This window comes from Diaporthe batatas (genome assembly GCF_019321695.1).
Source record: "Diaporthe batatas strain CRI 302-4 chromosome Unknown Contig00006, whole genome shotgun sequence".
Classification (NCBI taxonomy): domain Eukaryota; kingdom Fungi; phylum Ascomycota; class Sordariomycetes; order Diaporthales; family Diaporthaceae; genus Diaporthe; species Diaporthe batatas.
In genome coordinates this window covers 2,162,293-2,174,853 of record NW_025408553.1, presented here as the reverse complement: position 1 = coordinate 2,174,853, position 12,561 = coordinate 2,162,293, and the positions used below count along the sequence as shown (strand labels likewise).

The window sequence follows — 12,561 nt, the reverse complement described above, 5'->3', positions numbered from 1 at the left end:
TCAAGATACCACGGCTCGGACGAGTTGCTTGGACACACTGTCCGGCGTCATTCAGGACTAATCGGTTTTTGCCCTTGTCGCTTATTAGCCGAGTTGGGCGCGAAGAGCTTGTGTGACTGCGGGTGGATGTGTACCCAGGCGCGTCTCGTTACTGAGAAAGGCATTTGCCTCGAACGTTTAGCATAACAAGTAACCCCGAGTGTCTCTCTACTACCATAGAGATATTCAAGATAATAATACCCATTACTGATTATCACAACTTTGCCATGACACTGACCCAATGAATACAACCATGATGAGACGCAACTCTGCAGTTCCACATCAACGGCCCCACTCCACAATCTTGGTGATGACCTGATGCCGATAAGTCCAGCTCCTAGCCCTCTTGCCAAACATATACATGGGGATGGTCGTAAGCACGACGGCCGCGGTGATGCCCCCGATGACGAAGAAGCAGTTGCGCACCCCCTGCACCATGATCCAGTCGTTGGCGTAAAAGGTCATCCCAAAGGCAAACAGGTTCTTGACAAAGTTCATGATGGCGAAGGCCTCGGCTGCCTGCTCACGGTGGCAGTCGACGATGTACGTCACGACGCCCGTGGTGCCGAGCTGCACGCCCAGGTTGATCAGGCCGAGGCACACGATGACGGGGACGGGCCAGGGCTCCTGCGCGTAGAGCGACTGGCCCCAGGCGAAGAAGCCCGCCGCGGTGAGGAAGAGGTAGGTCGTCATGATGGGCAATCGGAACTCGGGCTCTGTGGGCGGTGTCAGCTGACTATTTCATCATGGTTTGGGTGGACCGAGGACTACTTACCAAAGATACCCCTGTTCCTCTTTGACATGAACTTTGCCAAGCCATCGATGAGAGGTCCGGCTAGGGCCGTGCCGATCAGGGTGGCCACGAAGGAGGACAGGTTTGAAGCGCCGACCGCGGTGATGGAGAAGTTGTACGGCGGCGCCGAGAAGATCTGAGACAGCGTGATGGAGATGAGGACCAGCCAGGAGATGCAGGTCGTGAACAGCAGGGTTGCCCAGGAGACCATGGGCGAGCCGAGGAAGAAGAAGGGGCGGATGAGCGTGCGCCAGAAGGATGTCTTGTCCCAGTATCCGTCATAGGGTAGGAGCTCGCGCAGAAACGTCTTTCTCGGTTCGTTGCTGGCCTCCGTGGTAGGGCTACCGGACGTCTGCTCCTCGGTGTGCTCGAATTCGGTCTTCTTCTCGAGCATCTGGCTGAAAGACTTGTCCGTGGTATCGATGTCGATGGCGCCCCTGCGGTGGTAGGCTGACTCGGGCATGAAGAGCACGGTGAGTATCAGCTGCACGACGAACGCGCCGCCCATTGCGTTCAGGCAGATTCGGTAGGACCCGTATTGGATGATGGCACCAGCTGTCCCTATTTAGTCATCCTGCATTCACCTGCTTGATTTGACCATGACTCACCGATAGGAGAGGCCAGATTGATGCCACCTAGCACACCGAGGTTGAACACGGCTGACTGGAAGCCACGCTCGTGGACGAACCAGATATCGGCGATGGACGCCGGGACAAGTGCCTCCATGGGAGCCATGGCAAAGCCCTGGACCGCTCGCGCCGCAGCGAGGGAGCCGAAAGACTCGGAAGCGGCGGCCCAGAAACATGAGATCATGAGGAGGACGGATGTGACGATGTAGATCGGTCGCTTCCCTATCTTGACAGCCAACGTGTTGCAGACCAGGCTAGACACGGCGATGGCGACAATACACGAGCCCTGGAGACCGAGGGTGAATTGCTGCAAGGGGATTTGGAATTCTTCGGCGAGCGGTGCGAGGGCGGCTGTAAGTAGAGGACCCACGGCTGCATGAGCGCGTCAGTGACGTGCTCGAGTCGAGTCTGTGTTTTGAGGAGAGAAAGTAAATGTGGACGGCGTACCTCCTACGCATCCACAGCCATAGGCTATGGCAACCGTGAACATCCTCTTCTTCCATTTTGGCCAGTTGTAAGGGTCATTAGGCGAATCTGACGGCTGCGGGACGAGGACGATCTTCCCACTCGGGTCGTGTTTGAGGAAGTTGGAATCGATGCCTGCTGTGTCCTCAACCCCAATGTGTCCCAGCTCATTCAAGGGCGACGTGCCCGGGACATGCTCCAAATGGCGGTCTTCGAGAATTCCCAGAGGCATCTTGGCTTGCTCGAGGCGCGTATATTTTCAATCTGTTCGTCCAAGAAAACAAAGAACGTGGACACCACTGGCCTGGAGAAACTACACAGCACACAACGCGACAGGTCTGCCGTGGGATGGGATGCCGGGTCCCAGGTTATATCCCGAGAATCACACCCTGCACCCCCCCCCCCAACATTGGGCACCTGGGCATGTCAAATCATGGCCAGATTTCTGCGGGCCAGCTGTCACCCGTGTGTTTCAGCACCACCCAGAGGTCCTTAGACGTCGCTGTGTCAGCGATTGCTCAAGCAGGGCCCAGCGATGCACGCTCCCATTTTAGCCGAACTCGAGGACGATCTAAGCATTTAGGGTGCAGCCGTGCGGGGGAAAGCCGGGGTGGTGGATCTGGGGTAGGACGGCATGAACCTTGTCTGGATGCGCGCGCGCGGGACAACGTTCTTTCGCTTGGTACCGCAATATCTCGCTTCCCCGGGATGGGTTTGTGATTTGCCATGTTATCTCGGGTGATATATCTGGTGTGCCCTTCGTATTTCTTCCCTGGTTGGTCCTGCAACACGACATGCTTTTCCGACTTGATGCAATGCTCGTGCCGAGCTCACCAATTGGGCCCAGAGAATCTGCATCGAAAAAGCTTACTCGGGGATCGCCAGCAGTTAATAGTATGACAATTTCATTTATTCATCAGCGCCAAGATGCTTACATCATGCTGTATGGACTGTTAGAATTAAAGCTGTCAGGGGATGGTCACATCGGGGTGAAGGGATTATCGTGCTATTGAGCCGCTGCGGTCATCATTCCACAAGCCTATATAGGTCAGATTTATGTATGAGAGACACCTGTCAGACTTCTCATTTCCTTATCGCTACGACCATGCATAATCAGGCGTAACCTAAGCTCCAGAACCTCTCTAGATTCTTCTTACTATCCTCATCGATGTAGTCGTGCGGCGGCCGAAGTGTGGCACTGTCTCCGTGAATCTCTGCCAGTTCGCCATTCAGCTTTGGATCGTCCACAAATTTTGTGACACCTTTGATCAAAGTCGACATTGGTGTAATGATCATGCCCTCGAATAACTCTTTGCTCGGCGCGATATTCGTTACTAGCGCGGTCTTGTCAGCGGAGAGTCCGGGAGCATAGGCTGGGGGAATTGTATATCCGACCTAATACCGCAGGGGCCAACCCGTTGATCTGGATCTTGTGTCGTTCCACGATCGGTGCAGTTGATCGGACGAGGCCTATGACCCCAGCCTTTGCAGCTGCATAGAGCGGCGACACTGGAAATGGGTACAAGCCGGCGTTGGAAGCTGTGCAGATGATTGAGCCTCGAGACGGGCCGGCTGATGCATTCTTGTTCATGTAGTGTATCGCCAGTTTCACGGCTGTAAAACGGTTCAGCTTAGGTTCAAGAGTTGCAGGGGTAAGAACTCACTGTAAATGACGCCAGTAAGATCAACGTCCATGATCTTCAGGTTGGGCTCTTTGGGCTCATCCTCTTCTATGCTTGCCATGGCGCTTCCTCCCTGTTCAGAAATGCCAGCGTTTGCCATGACGATATCGACCCGTCCAAATTCGCTGTACACATCCTTGAAGGCCTCTGCCTGATTCTGCCACGACGAAACGTCGCATTTCTTGAACAGTATCTTGGCTTTTGGGTGACTCTGCGCAACGCTGGAAACGACCTGCTTGCCGACCTCTAGGTTCACATCAAAGACAGCGACGTTGTTTCCTTGGGAAGCAAAGTGCTCGACCATCGCGAGGCCGATGCCGCTTGCACCCCCCGTCACGATGATTGTCTTTTGGACATGGCCATCGGCTGTTCCGCCGTTCATTCTGATCGTCGTGGAATCTCGAATCTTGCTCAAGTTACCCGACAAGGATGTGTTGAGGCAAAGTAAATGCAGAAGAGGCGTGTAGAGAATCGGTCGTTTGTGCTGGTAACTGGTTTTAGCCTTGGCTGTGTGTCCGGGATCTCTCCTCTCCCCAAAAGATATAGTTGACCCGGTCTCTACACGGTGAAGTCGAGCTGCCGATCCGGCCGGGTTGGGTGCCGAGACTTCGGTGGCTTTTGGCTTTCTTTCAATGCTTGGACCGTCAGGAGGACAACCCCGCAGCCACGTCTCGTCTACTTATCGTCGATGCGGGTACCTTAGTGTCCCTCGGCCGACAAATGATAAACCGAGAGGTTCATATCCTTTTCGTCGCGGCAGGCGTAGCGAAACAGTCAAGATTGACGCGATCTCAGGATCCAGAATCGTACCATTAATTCTGAACTCATATCTCCTACACCTCACGGCCCTAGTAAAGATTACTTTAACCCCTGAATCTGTAACGATGGCAGAGATACACTTCTCTGAGGATGACGCCAAGACTTTGAGGGGCAGGGTTGTCGTCTTGACAGGTGCTAGCTGCCACCCATCATCTGCTAGGCCAATGAACGCTGACATGAAACCCCCAATCAAGGTGGAGCGCAAGGCATCGGTGCGGCGGCTGTGGCTTTATACCATAAGCATGGCGCCCATGTGTACTTCGGAGACTGGGACGATGCAAAAGGCAAGGCAGTCGAGCAAGAACTACAACCGCAAGAGACAGGAGGCTCAGTACACTTTCAAAAGCTCGACGTCCGGGATTACGACTCACAGCTTGCCCTGTTCGATGCGCCATTCAAGGATCACGGCCGTGTTGACGTCGCCGTGTCCTGTGCCGCCGTCAAAGAGCCAGACGGGTGGTTTGAGCCGGAGGATCTGGACTTGGCGACCGTCCGCCGTGTGAGTGGGCAAGTTTCTTCGACGGTTGAGTAGGGAGCTGATCTTTGCCTCAGGAGCCTGTCCCATTGAAAGACCACATCGACATAAATCTGACCAGTGTCGTATCTTTTTGCCGGATCGCCCTGGCGTATATGAAGGCCAGCCATTCCTCAGGCGAGAGCAACGACTTTTCCAAATCCATCGTGCTCGTCTCCTCGATAGCGGGCATCACTGAGGCGCCCGGCCTCTTCGCCTATTCGCCGGCAAAGCATGGTGTCATCGGCCTCATGCGAGCCCTGCGGCCGTGGGCACCGCGGAAATACGGCGTCCGGGTCAACGCACTCTGCCCTTGGGCGACAGACACCCAACTACTGCTGGGCGTAAAGGAGATGTGGGTTAAAGAGAAGATGCCGATGAATACACCCGCCGATGTGGGCAAGATCATGCTTCAGTGCTCGACCGACAAGGGCCTCAACGGAAGGGCGGTTTTCATCACGGGCGGCAGGTTCTTCGACACGGAAGAGGGAGTGGATCGGACTCTGCCGCAGTGGATGGGGGAGCAGAATGCTAAGGAGTTCCTCAAGGGCCAAGATCTACTGGGATTGGTAAGTTCAAGTCATTATCTCGACGACGATTGACGTGTGCTAAAGAATACATGTCGCGACAGGGAGATGGCTGGACAGATTGAGCGGTGGGCCCGTGCAAGTCTAGGCTTCACGTCAACAGTGAGCAAAGCGTTGGCGAGGGGACTCCTCGTTTGAGTCAGAATTGAATAGATTTAATGGATGTGGTAATGCAATGCATCTCGCCGTTTGAGGCCGCTACCTATCTCTTATCCCTCCTTTTATTTCCCGTCAACACTGGTAGTTCTGTCGTGTAGCCATATCCAACCAACAGACCATCGACTATGTGTATTCTAGAATACTCCGCTAAGCACTAACATCCCAAATAAGCTTAGGACCTGGCTTTAACCATATTATATTTTTTATTTAACTATATATTTATTTATTTATTGTTTTTCTAGCTTTTAAATTAATTATTAGCTTATATTTTAAGTATAAAGTTAATAATTATTTAATATATATTTTTAAATTGATTTATATATAGAGTTACTAACTTTTTTTATAAAGTTCTTTTTTTTACTATATTCTTTATATATTATATAGAAGTAGATAAATTTTTAATAATAAAGTAATATACTTAAAAAAGAAAGATTTAATTTTTAAATATCTAGATTTCTACTTTCTTTATATAATATTTATTTAATATATAATAAATAAACTCTATTCAACTTTTAAAAAAATTTAATTTTTTATAAAATTTATATAGAAAGGCTTTTAAATAGGTTTATTATTATAGTATTATTATTTTATTAATAGCTATATATTTAAAATAAGAATTATAATATATTTAGTTTATTTAATAAAAGTAAATTTAAGTGGCTATATAATAAGTATATTAATAGGGAAGAGTTAGTTTATTAAGTTTTATATTATAGAATTCTTTTTTTATAGAGGTTATTTTAAGATTATTTTAGTTTTATTATATAACTATTTTATTAACTTTTTAATATAATATTATTAAAAGTAATACTTTCTAACTTTATTTATATAATATAAAGTTTAACTATATATTTATATATTATATTTTCTTTCTATTATTATTAATATTATATTTCTTTAAATATTAGGTTGTAAGTGTTTACTATTATATAAAGGTACTATATATATTTTATATATATAGGGATTAAAAACGAAACTATAAGCTTAGGACCTCGCGGCCCTGGTCCGATTCAGTCGGGAAATTGTGCTTTAATCAATAGACTATCATATCTTGCTTTTAACTCGAGCCTGCCTGTGAGTGGCGTTCTCAGTCTTTCCCGAAATAGTACTACCGATATCACGCCGCCTTCATTCAAAATTCCATCACCTCCGGCTCCTGGCTGGCAATGCGTCAAGATGGCATGGGCACAAACAAAACCTCATCATCCTCAATCTCCGTCTGCCTCTCCAAACATTTCGTGCAGAACAGTATCTCCGGTCGATTGCCATAAGGCCGTTGGTATAAGCCCCTCTGGTATAATTGGTCAAAGACCTGGCAGTGTACGTCATGCATGGGGCCGTCGTGAGCCTTTGTGACCCGCTCGGTGATACAGGCTAGCTTCTGCCTGGAGATGTAGGGGTTCATGTCCCTGGGCCAGCTAGTCTCTCCCTCGGGTGTGGTGACCGTGATTCGGGGGACGCCAGGACTCGGCTCCGGCGCCTTTTCCGACATGGGCCGTAGTACCCAGTTAGGGTTTGTGTTTTTCGGCCTGGTCAGTCTCGATGTCCACTGCTTGTTTCCTCGGAGAACATGTTGAAGGCTGTCCTTGTAGCTGGCAGGTCCGAGTTCACGCCCCTTTTCGCGACGCTTCGCGATCAGCTTCGAGAGTCGCTTCTCGTGCTGGACAAAATCTTTCGGGGGTACGGGGAGGTGGTCCAAGTCCTTCGCGTGCAGCTTGACGATATGCTTCCAGTGGTTTCGCGGACGCTTGTTTTTGATCGTGGGGGAGGGCCTCGCTGGTCCCATCGCGGAGGCGGATGTGGATGCCGAGAGTTCCGTTGCGTACTGCGCGTCTATAGCTTGCTTCAAAAGCATTCGTTGGTGTTTTTTCGAACTTTCGGATTTTGGATGTTTCCTTTTCGTCTCACATTCGGTCGCGCCCACGGACGTCGCCATTGCGGTACCTAGGTCGTTGACTCGATGACTGATGCGTACTGTTTGCTGATGCGCCCTATACTCCGAAGAAAATTGACTTCGGTTTCTGCTCTGACCAGTCTTATAAACGTGCCTCCGGGCTCGAGCCCGAAAAGGTTACTGGCTTGTCGTGTTGATCGAGTGTAAGACGCTCCGTGTACTAGGAGATGGTTCCTAACTGACCACGAGTCTTGGTGAAGATGAATAGAGTCTGTGGTGGATACGAAATACGATAGATATTGAGGTTATGACCACAAGAGTAATGGAATGTATGTTGCGTTAGGTTGTCCGTGGTTTGATAGCGATTGTCTGATGACTCCGAGTTTGATAAAGCTTGTCTGAGAGAGAGGAAGTTTGGGTGGGATGGTTTCGAAAGGCAAAAGTTCGGGGCGAACTTTCAACTTGAGCCGCAGAAAACTTCCAATTTGTGTTCGACTTAGACACGCACCGGCTCCAGATAGATTTGGACTATTTCTTTTGGCCCGCGGACTAGCACACACCACTGGGGGCGCCATGGAGCCTCAGTGCCTGGCGCGCAAAAATTGGGCCTTAATGTATGGAAGTAAAAACTTTTGTCCTTAGGCAGAAAGTGGTATGTCGAACTTTTCTACACTGTTTGTAGGTCTGACTGGTTTCGTAGCCTCGTAGGGGGTTCGTTTATAATCGGTTCCACAAGCCATAAGCCCGGTGCCGCACCTCAGTGTTAGACCATACCTACCTACCTAGGTAGGTAGGTACCTAGCTGCTTTCAACAAGATATCTACTCATATTTGAACTTGTCATGGGCCTAAAAAGCACACTATATAAAAGGCATTCCACCGTATGAAGGCGCCATGGATGTCCTCGGACGTATACGGAATAGAAGCGAAACCACATATAGAAGGCATTCTAAGGCTGTGATCCATCACGTAATATCATCGTCTCGAAGCGTCACAATAGCATGGGACAAGATGGTTGATCAAAATTTCATTTTGGGGCAATCTATCACGAAGAAGTAGTGACGAGTAAGACTAGAGACATGTTGAGTCCGTCTCGTATGATACGTGCCAAAAAAAACTAATGAGGGGGATGTTTGTGAATCCACCTTTACAGTAGCCCTGCCTTCATCCACTGGCGTCTCAAATTTTCCTTCTCAGGTGCATCCTGATTTTGGGTACACTCATGTCGCCGTAGCGTATCGTCGAAACCCTTCCGTCACATGTTGTCGTACCATCGGGCGGAAGACGTGTATCCGACTTTCTCGACCCTCCTTAGTACAGAATGTGCCCTTACTATCTCCTCATCAACTCCGCAAAGAGGTAATACGATGTCGATTCGCTGTCATGTGTGCCCGAAGACCACTTTTTCTCCACCAAGCAGATGACCCACGCAGTTCTTGTTCTCTGCGAGCCACTTCGCTACTGGCACCAACTGCTCCTGCACCGCCTTCTGGTGGTCGACCGCCTCATGCTGCTCAGCTGGCTGCAGAGCTGGGCCAACGGCTCATTGTGAGTTTGTTGTGCCTGCTCCTGATCAGCCGAATCAACACCGGAAGCCGAATGAGCGTACTAGTAGTCAAGTCAGTACTCAGGCTGTTGCTCCGAAGCCTCACCGGCATCAAAGTCGAACCACTGCTCGTTGGGGTCGCTGACGTGAGGAGCAGGCTGGTCGAAGGGTGCAGGGGGCTGCAGGCCCCGCTGGTAAGAGTTGTAAGCAGCGTTGGGGTCCCCCAAGTTAGGAGCAGGCTGGTTGAGAGGCCGAGGTACCGGAAGGCCCTGCTGGTAACAGTCGTAACCAGCGTCGTAGAAGCCCGGGTTGTTGGCGGGAAGCGCAGGATCGTACTGCATGTTTTGACCGGCATTCTGCGTGACCAGGCCCATGGAAGGGCCCTCACCAATGCAGCGGCGCTTAGCCGGGGGCTCCTCGGAGTTCTGGCCGGAGGAGGATCCGCTCGCGGGTCCGACAGTGGCGTTCTAGGCCGAAGTCTGGACCTCGATCACATCACGCACCTCCGCGGCAGGTTGGTGCTGCTGCTGCTGCTGCTCGTCGTCCTCGTCCTCTTGCTCGAGCTCGAAGTCGTCCTCCTCCTCGTCGTCCTCCTCAGCCTGCCTCTTCCTGCCCTTGCCCCTGGGCCTACCAAGACCGCTGCCGTGTGCGGCCTTCGACCTGCCACGCGCGGTTGAGTCCCTCTTCAAGACAGCCCTCTTGTTGTTATTATTCCTTTGGAACTTCACCTTCGCGGTACGCTCCCCGACGGGGTCAGAGGCGATCCTGAGGGCCATGCCGGCCGTCTTGAGGGTGCGGCAGATAGCCTTGTTGTACTTGAGGACTTCTACAACCTTGTCCACCTTGCTGGTATAGTCGTCCTCCTGGACGACCTTGGGACCCGTGTGATCTCCCCTCTGCACGAGCAACATGGCTTCCATGAGATTGAAGCACAAGACCTCTGCCTCGATAGGCGCCGTAGCCTTCACAGCCTTGTATGCCAGGCAGTCGTCGCGGTTGGGGAGGGCCTCCGACACCTGATCCTGCTCCCCGTCGAGGGTGAAGAAGGCCTCGTAAAGGCGACGGACGATCTCCAGTCGTCCCGCTTCGGTGTCGGGGTATCCAGTGGACTTGTCGTCCTCCGCCGGCGACTTGTCCTCGTTGGTGCTTCCCTTTGCGCTAGCAATAGCACGCTCGTACTGAACCATCTCTTCTGCGGTGCGGATGTGTGCCTGGTAGCCACGGTTCTTGTGTTTTAGGAGGCCTTCCACGCGCTTTTGGAAGGCGGGGGTGATATTCTGGACCGCAGTAGATTGAACCTGCGTTGTAGCAGAAGAGCTTGGGACTACATACTGAGCGGGGTGGAAGGTTTGCGGATGATGTCCATGAGAGTGGCCACCTTGGAGCCCCTGGTAGTATGGAAGGTAGTCATGAACGGAGGCCCCATGGAGATAGGTCTGATCACCGCCGGCTGGCTGACCGTAGAGTTCAGCTCCGGAGTTTGGTCCCGCAGTATCAGTGGGGAGGAGGGTGTATTGCTGGTGGCATTGAGAGTGGTCACCTTGGAGTCCCTGGTATTGTTGTGGGCTGCCCTGATCAAAGTCCCCATGGAGATAGGCCTGATCAGGGTTGTCGGCTTGTTGAATCGAAGCTTGAGGCTCGTGGAGCTGTTGGTTGCAGGCTTGAGCGTGAGACGCAGGATCAATTGGGTTGTTCTCCATGGTAGGTTTTGTGGAGGGAAATTCGAGGCAAAGTGGATGGGGAGGGAGGAAGTCGACGGAGAGAGAGGAAGCTGATGGAGAGGAAGCTAATGGAGAGAGAGAAAGCTGATGGACAGAGAGGAAGCTGGTGATCAGACACCAAGATAATGGGGGTGGTGGTTGTTCGAGGAAGGGTGGTGCGAGGAAGGGGGGGGGGGGAGGCGGTGTTTAAGTATTGGCACTCGAGACAAGTGAATCTATTCCGAGAGGCTAAATCATCGAGTAGTAAAACCACAATAGCATTGTTTTCCCATTCAACGAGTCCCAGTGTCTGCCGAAGGTGATCTAGACGATTTATCAAGTGGTCCGTGACGGAAGAACACCAGGGGCGGAGACTGTCTGGTGAAGTCAGGATCCCGGGAAGGGGTCACGGGGCATGGTTCGGACCTGCGTGCGGATAATGGAACATTGGATGATGTCTCCATGAATATGTGTTGGGCGTAGACGGCCATACTGTGGCTATATGAAGATACTTCGATCCGCAGTGCGCGGTCCTCCTCCACTTACTTTCCACCCATTACTTGTGGCGAGAAGAGATCCACAGCCTGCCCACCCGGAAAACAACTCCTGGCCTTCACCGGAAACGCGTCAAGATATCGAAGGGGGGCCAGCGAGGGCTCCATGACATCGTCTGCTTCCATGGCGCGTCGTGGGCTGCTCGCGCGTGACGCGTGACGGCTCCGGACAGGTGTGGTCTCCCGGCAAGTCTGTGTGGTCGTCCGGCAAGTCCCTACGCATAGACCCCATCAGTAACTGGATGCTGTCCTCGGGAGACGAGGCTTGTCGAGGAGCCACTTGTAACTGGAGTGCCACTCACCGAGTTGGACTTTGAGTCAGCATCACCATAATGTTGGCAGAATCACATGAGGCTTCAGGTTACAGAGGCGAGTGCTTGTAGAGGGTGATTTCAGGGCTGGTGGGTGGATTGATGATAGGCAGGGCGCTCGGGGGGCGCCCGGGCGTGGGACGACGGGGATGCGTTGTAACGGCTTCGAACAGCCACGTGAGGCTTGGGGCACGGGCAAGCTTCGTGACCATAGACCAGGGTGGTTTCGAGCGGTTTCGTTTCTAATCCCCATACATATAAAACGGCTGCGGTGCCTTCATACATACAGTGCTGCTATCGTGAACGCCAGTAAGGGGTCCTTGTGGCGCCTGCCGCTGGGTGCGCAGCAGAAGAGAGACCACAGACCAATGAATCCTGATCACGACGCCAGGAGGTACGGTGTGGGCCAACACTCGAGGTACGCCGAATGGAAAGGGTATTGAGTCAAGGCAACGCTTGGAATTACTTCTACGAGACCTCGAAATCAACGTTGCGTAGGGATAGTTCGGGAGTGAACCTCGATGATTATTGAAAGATCAAGTTCGTCGTCGAGAAGACCATATTGACCGCCCGTCAAGCCGGCCATCCTAGCCGGGGTGTGTATGGGTGGATTCGTTTTTAGTCCCCATACATATAAAATGTATGCGGCGCCTTCATACAGCGGTAAACGCTCAAGACCTCAATTGCCAACGTTTATAAAAATACCGTGCCAAAACAGCGGAAAGACATTACAAGATGTCTGTGGGCACGTGGCTCAACCTCGTGCCGCACAGATAAGGCTGGAAGGCATCGCTCCGGCGGGGTGTGTATGTACTGGGCATCTTCTGTGGCAGTAATAGAGCAAAGCGGTAGCCGTCCGGCCTCGAAAGG

The 12,561-nt window shown here is 51.7% G+C and overlaps 4 protein-coding genes across 4 annotated transcripts; 1 reads left to right on the top strand and 3 right to left on the bottom strand.

Moving 5' to 3' along the window:
* Positions 1 to 321: 321 nt before the first annotated feature.
* KVR01_006478 (uncharacterized protein) lies at positions 322 to 2,158 on the bottom strand (the record flags this gene model as incomplete). Its single annotated transcript, XM_044793209.1, has 4 exons — positions 322 to 755; positions 815 to 1,387; positions 1,441 to 1,833; positions 1,909 to 2,158. The coding sequence occupies 4 exons, from the start codon at positions 2,156 to 2,158 to the stop codon at positions 322 to 324; spliced, it is 1,650 nt and encodes a 549-aa protein (XP_044645281.1).
* Positions 2,159 to 3,039: 881 nt separating this feature from the next.
* Positions 3,040 to 3,990, bottom strand: KVR01_006162 (uncharacterized protein; the record flags this gene model as incomplete). The annotated part of the gene is made up of 3 exons (XM_044784158.1): positions 3,040 to 3,260; positions 3,322 to 3,540; positions 3,591 to 3,990. 3 exons carry the CDS (start codon positions 3,988 to 3,990, stop codon positions 3,040 to 3,042), a joined length of 840 nt encoding a protein of 279 aa, XP_044644965.1.
* A 502-nt stretch (positions 3,991 to 4,492) lies between these two features.
* KVR01_006242 (uncharacterized protein) lies at positions 4,493 to 5,593 on the top strand (the record flags this gene model as incomplete). Its single annotated transcript, XM_044783818.1, has 4 exons — positions 4,493 to 4,559; positions 4,622 to 4,926; positions 4,980 to 5,510; positions 5,573 to 5,593. The coding sequence occupies 4 exons, from the start codon at positions 4,493 to 4,495 to the stop codon at positions 5,591 to 5,593; spliced, it is 924 nt and encodes a 307-aa protein (XP_044645045.1).
* A 3,607-nt stretch (positions 5,594 to 9,200) lies between these two features.
* Positions 9,201 to 10,826, bottom strand: KVR01_005855 (uncharacterized protein; the record flags this gene model as incomplete). The annotated part of the gene is made up of 2 exons (XM_044789513.1): positions 9,201 to 9,551; positions 9,630 to 10,826. 2 exons carry the CDS (start codon positions 10,824 to 10,826, stop codon positions 9,201 to 9,203), a joined length of 1,548 nt encoding a protein of 515 aa, XP_044644658.1.
* Positions 10,827 to 12,561: the final 1,735 nt, after the last annotated feature.